This window comes from Catharus ustulatus, chromosome 10 (genome assembly GCF_009819885.2).
Source record: "Catharus ustulatus isolate bCatUst1 chromosome 10, bCatUst1.pri.v2, whole genome shotgun sequence".
Classification (NCBI taxonomy): domain Eukaryota; kingdom Metazoa; phylum Chordata; class Aves; order Passeriformes; family Turdidae; genus Catharus; species Catharus ustulatus.
In genome coordinates this window covers 18,292,493-18,316,440 of record NC_046230.1, presented here as the reverse complement: position 1 = coordinate 18,316,440, position 23,948 = coordinate 18,292,493, and the positions used below count along the sequence as shown (strand labels likewise).

General features: G+C 48.2%; 1 protein-coding gene across 1 annotated transcript in view; it reads right to left on the bottom strand.

Annotated features, from left to right (window-relative positions):
* The window catches only part of MCF2L2 (MCF.2 cell line derived transforming sequence-like 2), a 153,888-nt gene extending 144,101 nt beyond the window's left edge, over window positions 1–9,787 (bottom strand). Inside the window, exon 1 of the mRNA XM_033068605.2 lies at window positions 9,152–9,787. Coding sequence (XP_032924496.1) covers window positions 9,152–9,254 — 103 coding nt within the window. The 5' untranslated portion in view covers window positions 9,255–9,787. The remainder of the gene's footprint in view (window positions 1–9,151) is intronic.
* Window positions 9,788–23,948: the final 14,161 nt, after the last annotated feature.

Below are 23,948 nucleotides of genomic sequence, written 5' to 3'. Positions count from 1 at the left end.
AAGTGGCAGATCCAGCCCTCCTCACATGAATTCTGTAACTTATGGTGTTAATATATGGATTGATACTATGACAGCCCCACTGTTGTAGTACTATTGGGGTGCTCACACATTAGGTGATACAGGTGGGTGCGTAAACAGTCTCAAGACAGGAGCTGCTGCTTTCCATCCAAGATCTTTGAGAAACAAATTGATGTAATTGGAAGCACAAAGATTACAGGTTGCACTCATGGATGGGGAGAATCTGAATCCAGATCCTCACAGCCTGGCTTTCCTTGAGCTCTGACAAACTAACTCAGGATCCCTATATGAACCCAGGACAATGCTGACAGTAGGTGCTAACCCTGTGCTGCCTCTTATACCTATTTGCAGCAGAGGCTACAGCTGGGTCAGCTACAGCTGTGTGCACTCAGATAAAAATATCTGGTCGTGTGGAGTGCTGAGTACCAGCAGTTCTCCATTTATTCACACAGAAATAAAGAGCTCTTTGCACCTTTCTGGATCAGAGACACTTTGTTGTAATATTGATAACAGATCATTTCCCATCACCTCTTTGCAATGTTTCAAAGGATTTTGGCTTCTGCAGAAATTTAACCTTTACTCCCATGCTTGAATAATCCAAGGAATCAGCGACTTTTAAAATCAAAATAGCATTGGACTAACATTCCAAAAAGGGCCTTTGTGTGTCTGTTTAAACTTCCATACAGTGATATTTGCATTCATTGTAATAGTCCTGCTCTTAGTGCAACTGAGTCCTCAGAGAACTTCACCTGTGTTGCAGTCATGCACCTCTGGAATCAGGGAAGCTCTGCAGATACAAGAGAGGGCTGGGCTGGCTGCCTTGAAGGGCCAAACACGCCCCTGTGTGCTCAGAGCAGGAGAGCTAGGATGAGATGGCAGTACCTTATACTGGAGCCAAACCATGGGCACAATCCACCTTTGAACAGGCAGAGGGATGACAGTGAAATGAGTAGCAGTCTCCATGAAGGCTGAGTAAGTGCTTTGGCTGTGCTTGTTTAGTTCCTGATTTCCTAAAAGATTCAGGACTCAAAAGTCATGACAGCAGCGATTTTGGAACAATGCATTCTCAAGAACACTCCAAATAAAAGGCACAGCAGGTGCAAAGCTGGTTTTGAGCATGTGTGTGTGGGTGTGGGGTTGTGTGTGTTGTTCTGGCAAACAAAATAGACCACCATTTCATGACAGCATGAATTATTGATCCTGGTTGTCTGTCTTTCCTCTGGCCGTTTTTTGGAGGATATTGTACTGTACTGTCAGGTCCCTTCAATGGCTAGAAAAGATGGAGACAGAACACAGCAGCTTAGTAAACTATATCCCAGGGTCCATGGAAATTAATGATTGTCTGTCTCAGTTCAGGGCTTCATTCCCTACTACACTGCAGGAAATATTCTAATACAAGACAGGATGAACGAAGAACTATATTCAGAATAATTCATTAATGCAGAATTATTTGCAGGCCTCTGCTGAAAAGGCACAATCCTTCTGCAATGTTGCCCTGCAAAAGAGGTGCATAGAAATGTAATGTATTTAACCCTTGAATGAATGCTGTTGCTTTAGACTTTACCAGCCTGAATTCACATGTTGGACATGGCTCCGCTCCAGTACATGAGCTCAACCATTCCTCAGAGACAGTTATGCTGTTGGACTCACAGATGCTATCTGTGTTGTGCTTACATGTCAGTGGAGCTTGAAGATAGTGTGATCTCAACCCATTTGTTCCCTACACATCTGTCCCCACGACAAAATGGAGCCTGTTGTCCTTTGCTCCATTAAACTCAAGAGCTCTTTACAATGTTCCTGCTCCCTAAGCAGCTCCTCCTTCCATGCCATGACTTACAGATCACTTAAGGTATTTACAGCTGATGTTTTCCCTTTATGTAGGTAAGAGTTGACTGTTTCTTCACCCTGCCTCCCCCCTGTTCCTTGGTTTCAGTTCTGGCAGCATCTGCTGCACAGGTTAGTGTGACTCACTGATTAGCAATGACCCATGTGCCATGTTATCTCTTTCACATCACTCTCCAGCAGTTTCTCACGTGAGCAGAATCAGGCAGCTTAGCAGAGAACTTAGATTTCTCCCAATCATTTATCCACTGACCACCTGGGGAAATCCAGATGTTGCTGTGCTGAACTCTGAAGCTAGGTACAAGAAGCCAGGCCAGAAAACATGCATGGTTTCTCTTCTCCCAAACACTTTAACACAAGCCCAGCTCTGAAGAACAGGAGAAAATATACAGACAGGACTAGCATAACGTACCAGACAATATGCTGTCAAAATTATTTTAGCAGTCACCTGGGTCCCATTCAGAGAAGTTCATCCTAGATCAAACAATAAGTCCAGCCTTGAGAGTAAAAGAGGCCTCAAACACAGTACAGAAGGGGGAAAAGAGTGACAGCAATGGAATTGATTAGCTTATTTTCTGTTCACTGAGAGGACCTGGTGCTGCAAGTACCTTCCCAAATCCTGATCCTGTTTCCCTCAGGGAAATGCCCTCTCAAGGGAACTCTTCGATTCAGGCACCATATGGAAGGTGGGAAAAATGAATTAAATAAAAGATGAGGCAAGAGGTGGAAAAAGGTCCTTGTATTTAACGAGCTACCAGGCAATATGATATATGTCAGCTTAGTTTAATTTCCTGTGAGGCCATCTGAGCTCCCTTCTGCCACAGAGATGAGAACAGATAGGGGCTCCTCTCTGCCTCTTTTGCTCCTATTTGCTCTTTAAGCTTAGGCCTTAGCAATGAGGAATGGTCTCCATTGCCCGGCCTGTTAGCGAGCAATGACTTCTGCCAGCACCAGCATCTCTCATTGTGCCAGACTCAGAGACCTCACACAAGAGGAAACCTCCTGCACCTGCTTCACCCTGGAGACTCCTCCCATTTCCTCCTTCCAGGTAACCCTGGGCTTGCACTGAATGCTGCTGTCATTTTTCCCTTACTTTTGATCTAAGCTACCTCATTCTGTTTTAAAAAATTATTTGATACACAACCCTCTCCCTACCCCCGAAAAATAAAAGCGTGCCAAAAAAAAGTCCTCAGGACCCAACAAAAGACTACCACAAAGTGTTAGCGAGAGCCTGCTCTGAAGTCAGAGGTTTCTGCTTTCTGCTCCACTAAAATTGCCAATAGAGAGCTAACACTGTCTGAAAAACAGTCCTGAAACATAGGAGGCATCAGGAAAATCAAGAGAAGAGCTGACCCAAACAGCAGATAGACTTCCTTTTGGCTGAAGCATGTATCCTGGAATAACTCATTTGAGTCCCAACTATTTTCCAGGCCCTAAAAAATGAACTGCAGAAGCCAGTAGAGCTTCTAAGCATGTACAGGACCTGGTGTCTGGCAAGCACAGCTGTGGAAGGGACCATAGGCATCACCACTACTAACAGCTAAACTTGGATCACACCACCTGACTTTCCTTTACTAAATTCCTCATGTGCTAAACACTCCCCCATGCCAAGAGACAAACACCTACAAGTCATTACTGAAGTAGATTAGAAAATAAAGGACAGAGGGAATCTGCTGTAGCATTAGATTTAAGAGCAGCAACGTGGAAGCTTTTAAGACTGTCTTAGAGATTGACAGATTGGATCGCACTTCAGTTTCCATCCAGCCTAGTTCCCTGTCTCCAACAGCTGCCATCACAACATGCGTAAGCAGAAAGTGTGAAAACCTTGCAGCAAGCAGATGGTGGAGAGCTACTCCTATTCCCTTTTCTTCCCAACATCCTGGTCTCTTACTGGCATGAGAATGAAAGCTCAGGTTGTAACAGCCAGTTTCAGGAAGGATATCAATAAATGAGAAAACAGGGCTGTAAGCAGTTTTTTAATTCTGTGGGGCTCTGCATGGCTCTCCTTAGGGCATGCTTCTCTGAAAGAAATTAGTATCACACCTGGATATTGCAAAGCTTTTCTTAAATTCTGTCAAGGATACCAGAATCACATCCCATATGAAAAAGTATTCACCTAAAGTCAAAGATGGAATGTGGAAGAGGAACATTTCTGAGCTGTTCTCTCCTGAAACTGAAGTAGCCTTAATGAATGCTACTGTTTCTGGGAAGCTCTTTAGTCACCTCTCCTGAACATGAGGTCAAACTATTCCATAAATATTTTGTCTTGAGACAAACTAGTGCTCTGGATCCAAACTAACAGCAGTTTCTAATAATCATTATTTCTGATAATATCTCTGCAAACCAGGTTAGAATGTGGGCTTTAAACAAGTCTGTGGTACTTGCAATATTCTACATCTTGGAAAGTGCACCAGACACATCTGCACATTTTTCATGGATTTCTGTGAGAGCTTAGTTTCCACTTTTTATAGAGACAAGATTTGCAGCATTAGCAAAACACTTTTAAACAGTTCTTTAGTAAACAGTTTCCAGTGAAACAGCTGCACAGAATAGGCCATATAGAATGGAGTAAAATTAATAACCACAATCTAGGAACAAAAAAGTAAACAAGTAGCTTTTTTAAGCTGTGAAACTAAAAAAGATAATTTGCTATTATCTCTCCTTTCCCACAATCCACCCTCCCACATGGAATCTCTGAGGTCTAACAGAATGAGCTTATTTCCCTTGTCTTCATCATTTTAATCTTTCTCTTCAGATACTATTTATATATATATTTTTGGCATGAATTCAATATTTTTGACCTTTGTCACTTCACCAAGTTTGGTAAAAATTGGCCAACAGTTCAAAAGCCTTACTGGGGTACAGAGATAAAGATGCAGATAACATGATTAAAGCTCAATTTTTTAATATAAGTAGGTTAATAGGGAAACTTCAGCCTACCACTTCTCATAAGCATGAGATCCCAAGTAAATTTAGCAAACCCATTTCTGCAGCTATCTATTGTTGTATTTCATTGGGAATGCAGTGATAGATGCCCCTCCCATGCCTGTATTCTTTTTTGGGTGAGGAAATCTGGTGTGCTGTGGTCAATGGCAAGAGCAGTTTCCCCTTGCTGTGCACCAGAAATCCCAAAGTAGGACAGTGATGCAGAACCCATGGTTCAAAAAGAGTTCCTGAAATGCATGAATGCTCTAAAACAAAGGCAAGAATTTTATGTTGCAAAGGAATTTGATTTGATTTAAGCCTTTGCATAGGACCAGAAAAGGGCCTATTTGATACAGTACCTCAAAATTAATTTCTTAAAATATCCCTTTTTTCTGTCCTTGATGTGTACAGACACATATCAGAAACATTGCAATTGTCTGTCCAGCTGTGACATATTAGATTATTTGTGGCTTTGTAGCATAAAGCAGATTCTGTGACTTGTGATGCTTAGCCACTGGTCTCGGACAAGTGCCAACTCGGGTTATTCCATTCTGTTGACCTAAATTCCTCTCACACAGTCAGGTAGATGCAGTCTCATCCTTTACTTCCTGTCCCAAATTATAACACAGCTTTTCTTCACACACACAGGTATTTTACACCACTCCTCAACTCTGCCGGTTAAGCCAAGAGTGATAGGAATTGACATACCGTGATTAACATAGGAATTTTAAGTCCAGAGAAGTCAATCCTAAACTAAGTTCTGTCACTGACTTTCCTTTTGGTTTCCATAAAGTTGCTTAAATTCCTTTTTGTTTGCTTTCTTCATAAAATGAGAGACTGGGAAAATACGAGTGTATGAAATCAGATGAAAGCTGACATGAACGTATGGGGTCATTTCTTGTATGCAACATTTGTGCAATGTAGTGCTTTCTGCAAATTCACACCAGTGCCTCTCCTACCAGGGACACTGGCAGTCAGCTCATCTGGGTCCAGTTAACATTTGAAGGGGAGGAGCTCCTACAACTTCATTGAGAATTAAGGAGAGCCTCTAACAAACCCCGTCTCCCGCGTGCTGTGGAATTCTTTATTGGCAAGAGAGAAGCCAAGCTGCTGTCCTTTTGAGACAGCTCACATTGGTCTGGCAGCCCCATCCTATCATAAAACCATTTTAAGAAAAAAAAATCTGCAGAAAATGGGGCACTGGGTGGAGATGCTTGTGTGCACAACTGTGCCCAGAACGTTGCCCACACAAAGCAAAGCTGGCATCAGAGTTCTGGGGGCCAGCTGCCAAGTGTGGGTGGGCAGTGAGAGCACAAAAGCGTATTCCTGTGGGCTTTGCAGCCTGGGAGAGCTGTACATGTTCCCACAGGCAAACAATCCTGCTGTCAGCACCAGGCATGTCACCCTGCAAACCTCTTCCCTCCCCACCACAGAAGAGCTGCCACCTACCCAAAGGACACACTTTTTCCAAAATTGATGCGTGTTTCCCCAACACCTCCCAACAAACAAGTTCAATGAAAGTAGGGTAAATTAAAAAAAGACTCTTGACGCAGTTTTGGTAACAAGATTGGGTAGTGCTGCTGCTAAATCTCAGATAGTAAGCAGAAAGCTTGCTAGTATTCACAAACTACTCCTGTCCCAGGCACCTGTGATGGCCCCATTACCTCACTCACATCAGGACAGCCAGGAATAATCCCAGGGAAGCTGAGGGAACACAGGGCTGTTTAACAGATCTAATTTGGTCTTCTGTTGTTTTACACTGCTTGAAGATGTACTAATGTGCAGGTTGGTACTAGAAAAGTACCGAGTTAAGAGAGCTACTGTGAAGTAGGAAAATACCTTCAAAGCTTTGATTTTGACCTAGGTGAGGCAGGTACTATATGTATGAAGTCTGTAGCAGGATAAGATGCTTTTTTTGCTAGCATATGAACTGTGTAACACAAAATGAGTCAGCTAATGAGGAATGAAAGCTTTTGTCCAGGACAGATAAGTTGAGCCCCAGGCAATTAACTATGTGACACTCTTATTGACACATTTAAAATAAAATGGTGTGTCATTACTTCACACAGACCAAAATTATCCCATGAAAGTTTTACTGAAAATGCAAAGGTCTTTCTTTTTAATGCTCCCATAAAGGTCTTGATTGGCATTTTGCAAATTTTGTGAATAAATTTCTTCCCACCTGCTCTTGGATGAGTTGGGAACTGTCCTCCCAGCAAAGAGCTGTCTATATTCCAGAGAGTCTGAATCCCACCAGTGCAAGTGGTAACATGAGGGTGAGAGTTGTAAAAATAGTAAACACTATAAATAGCCAGGGATCCCCTCAGTTTGCTAAGGCTGAGAGCCCTTTCATTTTTTGAGCTGTAAAGATTCCCAATGAACATACGAGAGGCCCCTGCAGCTTCCCAGGAATTATTCTTCCAATAAGCCACTGCTGATTCAGCTAGGCACCCATGTTACAACATGTGATTTGTAAACATCGTGCATCATCATCATGAGTTCGGAAGGAATGTTCCTTCTTCAGCCAATAACAAATGTTTTAATGTGACTTTCTTCCATTTTTACACAACTATTTTTGCCACTTACATGATTCAATAAAAAATTTACTGCCCACAAAAAGGTAGGCAGACTCCTCAAGTAGGGTCTGATTTGTAGGTTTTGGATGGCTGAGGAAATGGTGTGATTATCCTTCCCTGATGAAAGCTGATCAGCTAAGCTCTCGCCTCAGTGTGGAATGGAAAGAACACCAAGATCTGTGACCTTCACTCCTCTCCTGAGGACTGGCCTGCTGGTTGACCTCCAGGAAACCAGTAAGACTCTCTAGCATCAGCCTCATGACCCAGAAACCTCTCTTGAATTTAGCAGACAACAGGGGAAAGTTTCATCAGCATTTCTAGTGTCCAGAATGTCTTCCTATTAGATAATAGTATACTACACAGTAGGTAACATAATGCTATGCTACCTCTAACAAATCCTTTCTGATATCAAGGAGAGTCCTCAATATGGATGATGGGGACCTGCATTGAGTTTAACAAGAAAAACCAGAAGACATACAAATCTTTTTGGCTCTCCTGAAATAGTCTTTAAAATTAAAAGAAAAAAAGTTAATATGCCTAATACTGAATTCTAAATTTCATTTAAAAAATGTGAATTCACGTGACTTCATGTCAATCTGAATTTGCACAATTGCAAAGCAATTCATGTTGGCATTACTGGGTCAAAGAGCCTGCTGCTGCAAGCTCTCCTGGCAATCATACTCGCCCCCATACCAAGTGCCTGCTGAGGTTATCCTGGAAAATATTTTGGAAAGATATGGCCTGGTCTTAAATATTTTATTGACTTTGAATCTGCTTTTGTGCTATTTCTTTATGCAAGATACTGATTGCATGTGCTCTATTAAACTTAGTTCAGCTGCCATAGCTAATACCAAACCAAAGAATAATGTTGGTCTGGAACCTTACTTATATATTCCCTAAAAGCCAAATTTTGGTCACATTGTTTCATACACAAATTGAACAAAGCCAGTGACAAAGGCATTTCAGGAACCTGTACAACATCTTTGGCATTCACAGCACACAATCCATTGCAAACACTGACAGCTATAAAATTTGATCCTATACAATTCACCTAAAAATGTTCTCTTTATGTGATGCAACACAGCTGCAATCTGCTTTAACTCATCTGTAGGTAACAAAAAGGGTCACAAAAGCTCTTCTCAGCTGATATTTTAACCACCAGCATCTCCTACTGTCTTGCTAGTTTCAGGTTCCTCAGTTCCTGGTCGTGCAGTCCCCAGTGCCAGCAGGTGGGTACCCAGCTCAGATGCATAAGGATGTCAGTGCAAAGCATAGGGCCTCACCTGTATTCACTGGCATTTGAATTTTAGAAACAGTAAAATCAAGCCTGACAGAGGGAAAAGCTTCTGAGATCCTGTTCCTCTCCTAGCACCTTCCAGAAATCCTGAAACAGCAAAGGCCATGAAAGGATTCTCTGAGAACGGGCTGCTATTCCAGTATCACAAGCAAATGCACAGCACATTAGCGCTGGCTTGCTCCAGCATCCTCCCACACCCCCTTTTCTCCACCACCTCCCTGCAAGAACTGTGCTCGGGTATTTTACACAGATCACTTCACAGGTAGGACACGCTGCTCTTACTGTTCCTGCTTTTCAGAGAAAACATGCCTGAAAAACAAACCATCAATAAAAGGCTGTGTAATTGCCTAAAGCTGGGGATTCGCAGTCTGCTGATGGCTCCTATTTCACACACAGGTGTGATATTGTCACACAAAGGCAGCAGCACCTCCTGGGGGAACAGGGCCCCCGAATCCACGAAAATGTAGTAAGAAGAAAAATAAAGATGCCTTACCCACATGGGTGATAACCGTGGTCAGTCGCTGGGTGAGCTCCTGATGTGACATCTCTTCTTCTTTTAGCCAAAAAAGCATTTCACACAGGGAACTACACAGCATCCAAAAAAAGATGCACCCGGAGTGGGAGGCTGCACATTCACTGCCTCACTTGCACACAAAGCAAGGACCACTCCCACGGCACGGCCCTTCCAGCTCTCACATCTTCTCTCGGCTGCTCACCTCTTCCAATTTGCTGCCATCCATGCATGGACCTTGAAAAAGCTCCTTCCAGACGGGGATTTTACTCCCCCTTGACGGAAGGAAGGGAGCAGGAGGGGGAAATGTAAAAGCGGGGGGGCACGCAGACGAGTTGATTGCTTATGGCTTTTTTCCTCCCTTCTCCCGCGGATGAGGCAAAGGCTAAAGAGACAAACCAGCAAGCAGATACCTTCCTCCAGGGAGACTTTTGGATGGTGATGCTGCGAGTCAGGGAAAAATCCTGGAGGTAGGAATGGCATCGGGAGGAGTGGAGCTGGCAGGAGAGCTCTCAGAGCCGCAGCTGCTCTGCGACGCTCCCTCAGCAGCGTGCCTGGGAGTGGAGAACAACTCGCTCGCAGCCCCCGATGCTCCCCCTCGGCCCCTGGGGCCCGAGTGCCTTTGAGGCTTGTTGAGTGGAACCCCGCAATGCCCCCAGACTCTCCTCCCACCTCCTGGCTGAAGCCCCTGCCCGCGGGGCCACCCTTCCCTGGAGGGGATGGGGGCACTGGGCGCTTGATGTGTCTTGTGGCCAGAGGCTCTGCTGCTCCACCTGCAGGGACAGGATTCCTGGGAGCTGTCTGAGCCCACAGGACCCTCTCCAGCCGCAAGTGTGCAAGCAGGGTGGATCCATCAGCCGTGGGCTCTGCGCAGGGCTCACCTGCCATGGCGGGCACAGTTCAGCCGTGCCCTGGGCAGGCAGGCACAGGTGGCCTTGAGTGGCCACAGCGGGTCTGTCCCTGGGTGCCTGCGACACTGCTGAGCCTTGCCCGGCTCGTGGCTGCCGTGGGGCAACGGGAAAGCTTCGTCAAATCTGCCGGCCACAGATCCCAGCTGCGGTCCGAGAACAGGGACAGCAAGGCAGGCAAGGAGGAGAGAAAGGGAGCACAAGCCAGGGACTTCATGTCTCCATCCCATCTCTCTTTGCACCTCATCCTTGGAAGCCTGCTTCAAGCTCCACACAAGGTAATGCAGCAACCACAGAAAACTTACTGCACAGCTAAAATGGAAGAAATAAAACAGAGAAGGGTGCAGCTGCCTACAAGATCTGCTCTATTCCCACAGAATTAATTCAGCTCTAAATCCAGATCCCTCCCCATCCATAGTTTTGCCTAAGTCCACCTTTCCAAGCACGCCAAAGAACCTGACAACATGTATGTCCAAATCTGGAGCTGTAAAATACCCTGCTGGGCTCCTTGGATCTTATAGCACAATTAATGTGACTGTCCTGATATCGCAGTTTACCTCTGTGAAGGGAAAATCCTATAATCTGGCTGACCTGCAAGCCAGTCTGAGTACCTGTGCTGTTGTCCTCATTTTTGGATGACTGACCAACCATGCATACTTCTGTTCAGTTAGTTTAACAGCAAATCTGTCTGAAAACATGAGAAGGATGGCTTCAGAGCCACCCACCTGACAACACTTTGGGATTAAAACAAAAGCCACTTTTTTTTCTGAGATCCAATTTTACTGCCTATCTGGACAGTAAAGGTCAAACTGCAGAGACCTTGACTAATGTTAAAAGGACTCCCCCCAGCCAGGGAAGAAATGCCATCACTGGGGGGAAAAAAGTATGTGGGAAACAGACTGACATCTAGCTATAGTTTTTTTGAGTGATTTGAAAGGTCAGGGATGCTTTATTTTTTTCTTGAAGGGTCAGAGATGGCAGGTAGGAACACAGCCCTAGAAAAGTCATCATGTTTCCAGACACTTAAAAGATTTTTTCTTTTTTTCCCTGCAGGCATAGACAACTGTATAAACCCATTCATAAATGAAATACACTAAAAAGCAGAGTAGATGATTTGCTCTCACTACTCCTACAGCAAGGCTGTTCAAGAACATCAAGGATAACTAAGAGCCTTTGTCTAATTTCTAAGCTATTTTAAGACCATATGCTCTTATACCAACATTGTTATTCAGCACCAGTGACTGCAGACTTGTGGATATTTGCTATTTTAAGATCCCTTTTCTCTTATTAGTTGCTCTTGCTATGTTAATCTGCTTTCCAGCTTTCTACCACACCTTCAATAGCTTTTGAACCTGTCAGTCAATTGCAATCGAGTTCAGGAGAGAAAAATTCTCACAGGTTCACTGAAACTCAGCCAGGTGCACAAAGTCTGAAAGGGGGAAGGATGCAGTAGGGACTCACTAATAAATCCTGGCTGCTCCCTGCCCAGCTTAAACTGCAGGGTGGTTTACATGGGATCAGTCCAAGGCTAAATGGGATTCAGTCCCAATTGAGGGTGCTGTCTCTTCCTTATGATGTGAGTGATAATAAACAGAAGGGGGGAATTTTGGTAGGAAAGTTTGGGCAGCAGGACACAGCCATGGGATAGCAAACTCCAGTTTTACCAGTTACAGGGTGATTTCTTTACATTGCCAAGATTCAGTGGTGCCTGCCTCGCTGTGTATATTGCCACTACAAATTCCCAAATGGAATAGCAAAAGAGACAAAACCAAGTCAAAAATATTGCAAAAGGCATAGGTGATCCACAAACCCAAGATGAGAAAAGGAAAAAATAGGGGCCTTGACTATAGGGATCTCTTGGAGACACAGAGAAATGAAAGCCCTGTATCTGTCACTTGAGGAATGGTTGGAAGACGCTGAAGTAACTTAGTCCATTGATGGGATGGTAACAATTTCCAGTGCTGGGAATTTTTTTTTTTTGTGAAATTGAGCCACTACTTTTACAACAAATACTGACCTCCCCTCTGAAGGATAAAAGCCCTTGCTGATAAACATGTGGTAGAGGAACAGAGGATGATGATTTACATTCTAGGCAGGGATCTCACTGAAAGCAGAATCAGGGGCTGTGCAAATGCCATGGTTCCACTGCTCAGATGATGGCCAACAGGCAAAAGAATTTGATTTTTCCACAGAGTGACAGCCTGACAAATCACCAGCTCTTTATTAGATCCTGAATCAAACATCTGAGGCCAAAACATTGTAAACAATTTTAATAAGCAGTAAATTGCGCACTGCTAACAAAAAGTGTTTATAAGACTCTGTGGCCTGACCAGTATATGGCGAAACTGTCACAGGGGAAAAAAAAAAAGATATTTGCTTATTTTTCATCTTATATAGCAATACATCTTCCTTCTGTCACTGGAAAACACTCAGCCAACTGAGTCTGAAAGGCTGTTGTGAATCGAAATGAGATCCATCCCTGAAACTAGCCTATCTTCTTCACTGTCTTGGTTATATCCATTTTCACAGTCCTACATAACCTTTACAAACTCACCCATCTTTTAGTTTTTCATTAAAATCTCCTTGCAGAACAAGATTACAACCTTCTGGTGTACAGAGTGCATCTGAAGTCATTTCCATAGCAGAAAAATAGGCAGGCTGATGGAATAAGAGAGAAGTTTAGAAACCCTTTACCAGGTTTCTGCCTTTGAAAGCTTTGGTACTACTTTGGTATCATACTCCTTTCCCATCTAACATTTGTCTCCAGACTGACTGATCCCGGTATCAAAGGCTGCAGCTCTGGTACTTGCTGGGAAGAACTGGAACACTTTCGGCACAATTGGGAAAGGTAATTACATTGTCACCACTTCTGACTGGCTCAGATCTGCAGCACATTTCCATTAGTAGAAGAAACTGTTAAGTGAGTCAGATACCTCTGATTCACACACAAAGAAGGCACACAGAGTGCTGCTTCCTTTCTGGAACATCGGTCACATAGTAAGGAAAACAGTGCTCCATATTTTAAGTTTTCTTACTTTTACTCTATTAGGAACACTTCAGCCAACAGTGCTTTTGCTTGATTTTTAAGAGAGTCACAGTACTAGTGCTTCTCTGCTGTTCTCAGCTTTCTGCTGGCCTCTCGGTCAGCTCCTGTGACAAATCTGGGCTTCTCTGCCAAAACTTGCAGGAACTCCTTTTCTCCACACACAGCTCCACTGGCAACGCCTGAGGCTCTCCCCTAACACTTAGCATCTCACCTAAGCTCTGCAAAGCCTGACCTGCTTTTTGCCTCAGATGCTGTTTCAGCTACAGTAATTTCACGATTATAAGCCGCACTGAGTATAAGCCGCACTTCTGGGTGCCAGCAACTTTTCATTCTTATAAGCCACACCTGATTATAAGCCGCACGTTACAATACAGAATGTGATAAAAAAGTATCTGTTCTATCACCATCTGTTGCGGGTGGGGACAGTGATCCTTATCTCAATGGCAGATATTCTGCTAACGGGCCATCCATTGAAACCAGGCAGGGCATTGTTCTTTATCTTTTCACAACCCATCCTTCCTCCAGCCAGTCATTTTCTGCTAATGGCCATTGAGTCCCACTGTGGGACTGATAAAATTACTGCATCCCATTGGAAGTTGCTCCAGCCAGGGGGAAGAGCCCAACATTTCTCACCAAGATAAAAACAGAGGTTTTGGGACACTAAGGGAGCCCCTTTCTCCACTGGACTCCAGAGGAAAACCGGATTTCTCCACATCACCACTGGAGCTCTGGAGGGAAACTGCACCTTCTACAGGAGCACTGCTCCAGATGAGCCACATCTGTCACTGCAGGAGGATGCAGCCACCATTTAATGGGACTGCTGCCAACACCCTGCCTGACGGGTGTCATGTTGTGCTCTGACTTTGTCAGGGTTTGGAGTTTGTTTCTTTGTAGTACTGTATTTCTATTTTAATTTCCCTAGAAAAGAACTGTTATTCCTAATTCCAATTTTTTTGCCTGGAAACCCCTCTATTTCAAAATTATAATAATTACAGTAATTTTACGACCATAAGGCGCACCGGACTATAAGGCACACCCCCGGGCAGTCGGCAAAATTTGAACCTTTGTAGATCAAATAAAGTGCACCGGACTATAAGGCGCACTTATTTTGGCAGCGAGGCTCTGCCCCCAGCTCCCCCCACGCAGTTGCTGGGTGAGGCCCCGCCTCAGCCCAGCAGCCATTGGCCCCCGGGCCAGCCTGTACCCGGCAGGAGGGGTGCCTGGGGCCCCCAGACCCACCTGTACCCGGCGGGGCCGTGGCATGCCCGATGCTGCTCCGTGCCACCTCACTAGGGCCGGGGCATGCCCGCCGCTCCTCCGTGCCTCCTCTCCGTGGCCGGGCTATGGCTACTGCCCCTCCTTACCGCCTCTCCAGGGCCAGGCGTGCCTGTAGAGGGGCCGTTCCGCCTCTCTGGGGCCGGGGTGTGCCTGTAGAGGGGCCATCCAGCCTCCACAGGGCGGGGCCGTGCCTCTGGAGGGGCCATCCCGCCTCCACGGGGCGGGGCCGTGCCTCTGGAGGGGCCATCCCGCCTCCACGGGGCGGGGCCGTGCCTCTGGAGGGGCCATCCCGCCTCCACGGGGGCGGGGGGTGCCTCTGAAGGGGCTGTCCTGCCTCCACCTGGCAGCCATGGCCCTGCCGGCTCCCCCCCGCAGCTTGCCGCTCTCAGTTCCGGGTAGGCAAATTTCTGAAGTTCATCAATCAGATAAGGTGCACAAGACTATAAGATGCACTTCCAGGTTCCAGAGAAAATTTTCGTCAAAAGGGTGTGCCTTATAGTCGTGAAATTACTGTAATTATTACAGATAATGCATTCGGTGTACGGGCGGGGCCGCAATGCATTATGGGTAGGCGGGGCCGCAATGCAGTATGGGTAGGCGGGGCCGCAATGCAGTATGGGTAGGCGGGGCCGCAATGCAGTATGGGTAGGCGGGGCCGCAATGCATTATGGGTAGGCGGGGCCGCAATGCATTATGGGTAGGCGGGGCCGCAATGCATTATGGGTAGGGCCCCGTCGCAATGCATTATGGGTAGGCGGGGCCGCAATGCAGTATGGGTAGGCGGGGCCGCAATGCATTATGGGTAGGGGCCCGCCGCAATGCATTATGGGTAGGGGCCCGCCGCAATGCATTATGGGTAGGCGGGGCCGCAATGCATTATGGGTAGGCGGGGGCCGCAATGCATTATGGGTAGGGGCCCGCCGCAATGCATTATGGGTAGGCGGGCCGCAATGCATTATGGGTAGGCGGGGCCGCAATGCATTATGGGTAGGGGCCCGCCGCAATGCATTATGGGTAGGCGGGGCCGCAATGCATTATGGGTAGGGGCCCGCCGCAATGCATTATGGGTAGGCGGGGCCGCAATGCATTATGGGTAGGGGCCCGCCGCAATGCATTATGGGTAGGCGGGGCCGCAATGCAGTATGGGTAGGCGGGGCCGCAATGCATTATGGGTAGGGGCCCGCCGCAATGCATTATGGGTAGGCGGGGCCGCAACGCATTATGGGTAGGGGCCCGCCGCAATGCATTATGGGTAGGCGGGGCCGCAATGCATTATGGGTAGGCGGGGGCCGCAATGCATTATGGGTAGGCGGGCCGCAATGCATTATGGGTAGGCGGGGCCGCAATGCATTATGGGTAGGGGCCCGCCGCAATGCATTATGGGTAGGCGGGGCCGCAATGCATTATGGGTAGGGGCCCGCCGCAATGCATTATGGGTAGGCGGGGCCGCAATGCATTATGGGTAGGGGCCCGCCGCAATGCATTATGGGTAGGCGGGGCCGCAATGCATTATGGGTAGGGGCCCGCCGCAATGCATTATGGGTAGGCGGGGCCGCAATGCATTATGGGTAGGGGCCCGCCGCAATGCATTATGGGTAGGCGGGGCCGCAATGCATTATGGGTAGGGGCCCGCCGCAATGCATTATGGGTAGGCGGGGCCGCAATGCATTATGGGTAGGCGGGGCCGCAATGCATTATGGGTAGGCGGGGGCCGCAATGCATTATGGGTAGGGGCCCGCCGCAATGCATTATGGGTAGGCGGGGCCGCAATGCATTATGGGTAGGGGCCCGCCGCAATGCATTATGGGTAGGCGGGGCCGCAATGCATTATGGGTAGGCGGGGCCGCAATGCATTATGGGTAGGCGGGGGCCGCAATGCATTATGGGTAGGCGGGGGCCGCAATGCATTATGGGTAGGCGGGGCCGCAATGCATTATGGGTAGGCGGGGCCGCAATGCATTATGGGTAGGGGCCCGCCGCAATGCATTATGGGTAGGCGGGGCCGCAATGCAGTATGGGTAGGCGGGGCCGCAATGCATTATGGGTAGGCGGGGCCGCAATGCATTCGGGGGGATTGCGACCGTGGATTTCGGGGGGCGGTGACCTTTCCGGGGGGCTCTTTTGGCGTTCCACTCAAATTTTGTGCAGTTTTGTGTACGAGGGACGTTTTTAAGGGGCTACCGCACGCCACTAATTATCGGTAATGAGGCCACGTTAATCAGCGACGCTTCCCCACCCCCAATCCTCTCCCCACGGCGCCGAGGTCGAAGGCTTCGCCCTTTCTTTTCTTCTTCTCCCCCGCCCCCGCTCCCCCCCTCTTCTGTCCCATTTAGACCCTCCTAGGGCAGCCCTAAACCCGCCGCGTTTTACCGCAAAACTGCCCCCCCGGCCGAGGGAGGCCCCGTGTGGGGAAGGTTCCCGTTTTTAGAAGGTCCCGTTTTTTGGAAGAAGTCCCCGTTTTTGGGGAGGGGTCCAAGCCTTGTCCGAGCCCCTCGGGCACTTCACACCCGCCCTGGTGCGGACGCTGCCCCACCCTGGGGGGCAATGGGGAGGGGGCTTGGGGGGTGGGATCAGCGGGGGGACGGCACTGCTGACCTTGCCGGGACCCCCCCGCGGCGATGAGGTACCGGGCGAAATGGGCAGGGGGCTTGGTGGGCGTTTGGGCGGTGGCATTATGGTATTACCGGGGGGTGGTGGGGGGATCAACAAGGGGGCGAGGGGAGGGAGTTTGGGGGGATAGGACGACCGGGGACACACCGGGTGGGGTTCGAATTGGGGAGGGGGGGCGGAATCCTGGAGCTGCTTTGGGACCCCGAGGATGGGGAGGGGGGTTGGAATTTGGGGGGCGTTATTTTGGGGGTTGCGAGTGCTGGGGGGGGGCATTCTGACATCCCCTGAGCCCCTCCCCCTACCCCCGCTTTTTGGATCCCACATTTCAGGGGTGGTTGAGGTGCACTGGGGGATCTCTGTGGGTTCTAGGGGGGGTCGTGCCCGGTGTCCCCCCCCATGACCCCCTGTCCCCATCCCCAGCTCAGGGGGCTCTGTGGGTCCGGGGGTCTCTGTGGATTCTGTGGGGGGGGAGTCGTGCCTCCTGTTCCCCCCCCGTGACCCCCTCATGACCCCCCTGTCCCCCTCCCCAGCTCGGGGAGCTCTGGGGCGTCTCTGTGGATCCAGGGGGGTGCTCTGTGGGTTTGGTGGGGCTCTAACCCGGTGTCCTCCCTCCGTGACCTTCCCATCCCCCCCCAGCTTGGGGGGCTCTGGAGGATCTCTGTGTGTTCAGGAGTCTCTGTGGATTCTGGGAGGTCGTGCCCACTGCCCCCCTCCGTGACCCCCCCATGTCCCCCTCCTTCACCCCCTGCTCCCCCTGAGTTCGGGGGGGCTCCGGGAGGTGCTGGAGCAGCTCCAGCTCCGGGCGCTGTCGGTGACGGACGAGAAGGCGGCGCTGGACCAGCGCACGTTCTGTTCACTGGTGATTCTGGGACCCCCCGGGAATCCCCCCTGACCCTCCAGGGGGTCCCCAACCGCCCCCTGCCCTCCCCAGGCCGGGAATTTTTTGTGGGAATCTCGCCCTGGACCAACCTGCTGATGCCTTCAGGGTGAGACCCCCGGGGGGGTTTGTGGGGGCTCAGATCCCCTGGGAGGGTAGGGGGATTCTGGGTGTGGTTTGGAGGGAATTTCGGAGGGAATTTGGGGGTTCAGACCTGCAGAGGGTTTGGGGGAATCTTGGGGGAAATTCAGGGGGCTTTCGAGAATTTTGGGGGGAATTTGGGGGCAATTTGGGGGGGCTTTGGGGGCGGTTTGGGGGGGCTCTGGGTGGTTCAGACCCACAAGAAATTTTGGGGTTCAAAGCTCTGGGGGGTTTGGGGAAAATTTCGGGGGATCTTGGGGGAATTTGGAGGGCTTTGTGGGGAAATCTTGGGGAATTTGGAGGGTTTTAGAGGGCTTTGAGGAAGCTCTGGGTGGTTCAGATCCTCAAGAAATTTTGGGGTTCAGAGCCCTGGGGGGTTTGGGGGAATTTGGCAGGGCTTTTGGGGAAAAATTTGGGGCACTTTGTGGGGAAATTTGGGGGAAATTTGGGGGGGCTTTGGGGAAAAATTTTGGGGGGGCTTTGTAAGGGAGTCTCTTTTCGGTTTTTTTGGGGGGAGGTTTTCCTCGGTGTCTGCAGCAGTTCCAGGGGGGTTTCTGGGGGTCCTGACCCCCACACACACCCCCTCCCCAGGACTTCACGGTGTCCACGGTGCCCGTGGGGGGCGGGGGGCACCTCAAGGGCTTCCTGAGCATGGCTGACCCCCAGACCATCACCCACGGCTGCACCAGGGTGCCCAGCAGGCCCTCAGGGTGGGGAGGGGCTTTGAGGGGGGGAGGAAATCCCAATTTGGGGAGGGGGCTCCCAGAATTTGGGGAGGGGTCAGCCAGGAACCACGTAGTGAACCACAGAGCCGCAGGTGAAGCGGTTCTTGACCGACAGCTGGGCAGGGGGAGACCCCCCCCAAGGGGGCCCCAAGAAACTCAATGAGACCCCCAAAAACTCAATAAAACCCCCTGAAGGGGCCCCAAAATTCAGTGAGGCCCCAAAAATCCGGGTGAGACCCCCCAAAAAAATCTGCTGAGACCCCCTAAAAATCTGCTGGGATACCCAAAAACACACTGAGACCCCCAAGCAGCCCCCAAAAACTTAATGAGACCCACAAAACACAATGGGATCCCCAAAATCCCAGTGGGACCCCTGAACAGCCCCCAAAATCCCAGTGAGACCCCTAGAAAACCAGGTGGGTTCCCCAAAAACACACTTAAGACCCCAAAATCCCACTGAGACCCCATAAGGGGCCCCCAAAATTCGGTGAGGCCCTCCAAAAACCTCCCTGAGACCCCCAAAATCCCACTGAGACCCCCAAAGGGCCCCCAAAAACTCAATGAGACCTCCGAGCAGGCCCCGAAATTCGGTGAGAGCCCAAAAACCTCTGAGACCACAGAAAGGCCCCAAGAACTTACTGAGACCCCAAGCGGCCCCCAAAAAACCTGGTGAAACCCTAAAAATCCAGGTGAGACCCCCAAAAATCTGCTGAGACCCCTAAAACTCCGCTGGGATACCCAAAAACACACGGAGACCCCCAAGCAGCCACCAAAAACTCAATGAGACCCACAAAACCCACTGGGATCCCCAAAATCCTGGTGGGACCCCTGAACAGCCCCCAAAAAACCCAGTGAGACCCCTAACAAACCAGGTGGGTTCCCCAAAAATACACTTAGACCCCTAAATTCCCCCCAAAATCCCACTGAGACCCCATAAGGGGCCCCCATTATTCAGTGAAGCCTTCCAAAAACCTCCCTGAGACCCCCAAAATCCCACTGAGACCCCCAAAGGGCCCCCAAAAACTCAATGAGACCTCCGAGGAGGCCCCAAAATTCGGTGAGAGCCCAAAAACCTCTGAGACCCCAGAAAGGCCCCAAAAACTTACTGAGACCCCAAGCAGCCCCCATAAATCCTGGTGAAACCCTAAAAATCTGCTGAGACCCCCAAAAATCCAGGTGAGACCCCCAAAAATCTGCTGAGACCCCTAAAACTCTGCTGAGACCTCTAAACAGCCCCCAAAAACTTAATGAGACCCACAAAACCCACTGGGATCCCCAAAATCCTGGTGGGACCCCTGAACAGCCCCCAAAAAACCCAGTGAGACCCCTAACAAACCAGGTGGGATCCCAAAAAACACATTGAGACCCCCGAATTCCCCCCAAAATCCCACTGAGACCCCATAAGGGGCCCCCAAAATTCGGTGAGGCCCTCCAAAAACCTCGCTGAGATCCCCAAAATTTCACTGAGACACCCAAAGAGCCCCCGAAAACTCAATGAGACCCCCCAAGCAGGCCTTGATATTCGGTGAGCCCAAAAACCTCTGAGACCACAGAAAGGCCCCAAAAACTTACTGAGACCCCAAGCGGCCCCCAAAAAACCTGGTGAAACCCCAAAAATCCAGGTGAGACCCCCAAAAATCTGCTGAGACCCCTGAAACTCTGCTGAGACTTCCAAACAGCCCCCAAAAACTTAATGAGACCCACAAAACCTACTGGGATCCCCAAAATCCTGGTGGGACCCCTGAACAGCCCCCAAAAAACCCAGTGAGACCCCTAACAAACCAGGTGGGATCCCAAAAAACACACTGAGACCCCCGAATTCCCCCCAAAATCCCACTGAGACCCCCAAAAACCCCCTGAGACCCCCGAACGGCCTCCAAAAACTCACTGAAACCCTCTGAGAACCTCCAAAACCCCCCCAAGCCCCCCACCCCGCACCATGTGCGGGTACTTCTTGGGGTCCATGACGCTGATGTCCATCAATTTGATGTTCAGGTACTGGGGAGAGAGCAAGGGGGGGTCAGAGGGGTCTGAAAAACCCCATTGGCCCCCCCTGAGACCCCTCACTCACCTGATCCACCGAGTGCAGTGTCCCACAGATGCTGGGGTCCCACAGATGCTGGGGAGAGAGACACGGGGGCATTTGAGGAGGGGTCTCAGAGGGGCCCTCACAGAGACCCCACCTGCCCAGCAATCTCCGCACAGAGATCCCGACCAATCCCTGGCACTCCCAAAATCCACCCCCCTGACAATTCCAGACCCAGAGACTCATTCCCATCCCCACTGTGGGTTGAACCCCTGCACTTATCTGTCAGAGATCGAGGTATTAGAATCCAGGTCAGGTGAGAAGAGCTGCTCCACTATCTGGGAAACTCCTGCCATCACTCGGTTGTTGTCTCTTGGCTACAATAAAGAAAACCAGGCATCAGTGCATTCTCTCTGTAGCATCCAAGCCAAACCCTGATAATTTCACCACTCACCATCTCCCAAGAATGCCCGGAGACTCACCGCAACTGCTCGATTATTGCCTTCCCCCCTCCCCGGCCCCCACCGAGGGCAGAGCGATCCCCACCCGGCCACCTCCTTTGTCCAGGGACCATTACCTTGTCCATGGGTCATTACCTTCCTCGATGGGCCATTACGATCTGGGTGCGGCCCGAGGAGCTTTCTTTAGCATGATAATGGCAAGAAATGCTACAGCGAGAAAGAGTAGGGAAAAAAAGCCCCCAACCCCCAAAACCAGGGCAGGACCAGAAAACAACGTGGGAAAGGCAAAATGAGCGTGTTTTCTGCCAGAAAATGAGTAATAATATTAATCAGAACTTCTGGAGAAATTTAGGAACATCACTTTCATGTGATAAATACAGGCCATGCCCGTCCTTCCAGCCCAGGTGAAAACAGGAAGAAAAACTACAGCAAAAGCAGAGTCTCTTATTTGGATGTATTTCCTAAGGGCTCTGTACTGTACCCTGCCCAGCTCAGGAGCTGGAACTGCTCTCGCAGGACACAGTGTTTGAAGGAACGCTGGAGCTGTGACAATAAAGTCACCAAAACCAATCACTAAATAGAAACAGATCCTTACCTGGTTCGATGTCCCAATCTCTGGCTCGTGCTCACGCGGGTTCCCTGCTCCAGCACAGCCCCCGAGACCTGGGCTACCAAGCAGAAGACAAGGGGTGAACAAAGCTTTGGACACATTCTGTCCTCAGAGTAGTTAGACAAAACATCCATCAATGTGGATTTTAATAAGGACAGCTGGTACCTAGGCTTGCAATGGACTTTTGTATGTTATTACTGCAAAGTCTGTTTGAACTTATTTTGATATTAGAAGTGTTTAAACAAGATTTACCGTGAGCTCTGCACCCTCCAAGCCCCAAGGAACAGCTGGATATCCTTGCACCCATCCAGGCTGAGGCAGCTCTCACATAGGCAGAGTAGTTATAAAAGCATCCCCAGATTCATCAACTGAAAATCAGATTTTCTGACAATTAAAATCAGTTTTAAGCAAAAGAATTGAGTTATATCCATAACTATAAACGAGCAAAGATACAATGTCTTTTATCCTACAGACGCTTTACAGCTGAGTTTCTAACACAGTATGACAAACACCTTGTAGCTTCAAGAGAACTGAAACAAGCCTTTAGCAGCTGTGTGGTACAGCTTCCTAAAGCAGCCTGTTAAACATTAAAATATGGCCGTGGCAGTTACTGCTTTTTTCAGCCTTTTTAAAGGACTGAAAGTTTTCAGAGGCTAATCAGTCTGTGGAATATGAGCAGGAGCTTCTGTTCAAGGTTTGTTATAAAATCAATTATTCAGGTAACATAGGAACCTCTTCACAGCCCAGACACAAACGTGTATTTCCCATTATGGTAAAAATCAATGTACTATGCTGGCAGTGCTGTGTTCTGCAGCTCTGTTCTCACACACACTCGGAAACACCTCGGCACACACAGACACAGCCGGACACATGCACGCTCAGAAACGCTCAGACACACTCATGCACACTCGGACACTCAGAAACAGACACACATGGACAGAATAAATATAAAAAGTGATATACGGCTTATAGGTGATATAATAGGTGATATAAAACATGCCCCTCTATGTAGTAAGTGAAATATCACATGTCCCCCATGGAAAAATCATAAATCACATGCCCCTCATATAATAAATGAAATAATTAACATCATTAAAAGAATCTAAAGTACTAGAAAATAAAAAAAAAAAAAAAACCACTACCACGGCAAAAAAAAAACATGACCAAAAAAAACCCCAAAACCCTACTTTAAAAATCCACCCTATAAGTATCCATGTTCCCTAAAATAAAACTAATAAAAGACACCAAAACAGCCAATCAATCAAACTACAAAAATAAAAATAGCACAAATAAACCTTACTTAACAACACAAAACTAAAATTACTCCTAACTCAATGAACTCGTTATGCCTCAAACCACCGAAACAAAAATACCACTGATAAACACAAAATCAAAAGATAAATTTAACCACAGAGTATCTCCCAAATTATCCATAACTATAAAACATGTATTACAATCAAACAAACCAGATAAATAAAACCCCTATGATATAATAATAAACCAACATAAACATACAATAACACCCCATATATAATGTTCCAATTATATTATTAAAAAAAGCCTAATAAATTAGCTATGACATGACCTCAAACTCAAACAACCGCTACATACTCACAATAATAAAAAATGTCACAAAACAATTAAAAACCCATCCTCCGCCTTATGCTACAGCCCATAACACCATCGTAAGCCTTATAACCTTTTCCTTTAAAAACACCCCACCAAAAAAACCCAACAGTAAAACACAATTCAAAGAAAATCTTATCAATACCAAAACTAAGACCTTATCATACACCGTGTATAAACAAAACAAAACTATACATTATATTATGGAAAACCATCTTAAAAGCACTACATTAAAAAAAAAACTTTCAAATATTAAAAACTGCATCTAACAAAAGCCGTCTAATAAATTCACAGCCAAAACTCCACCAGTCCTACCCAAAATCCCCATCACACATATCAAAAGTCTATTTTAAAAACCTACTTCAATTCATCCTACCTCAAATACAAAGCCATCCATAAAGTAACCTTCATTCAAACCCAAAATTGCACATAGTCAATAACACCAAAAAATAAAACAACACACTATATACC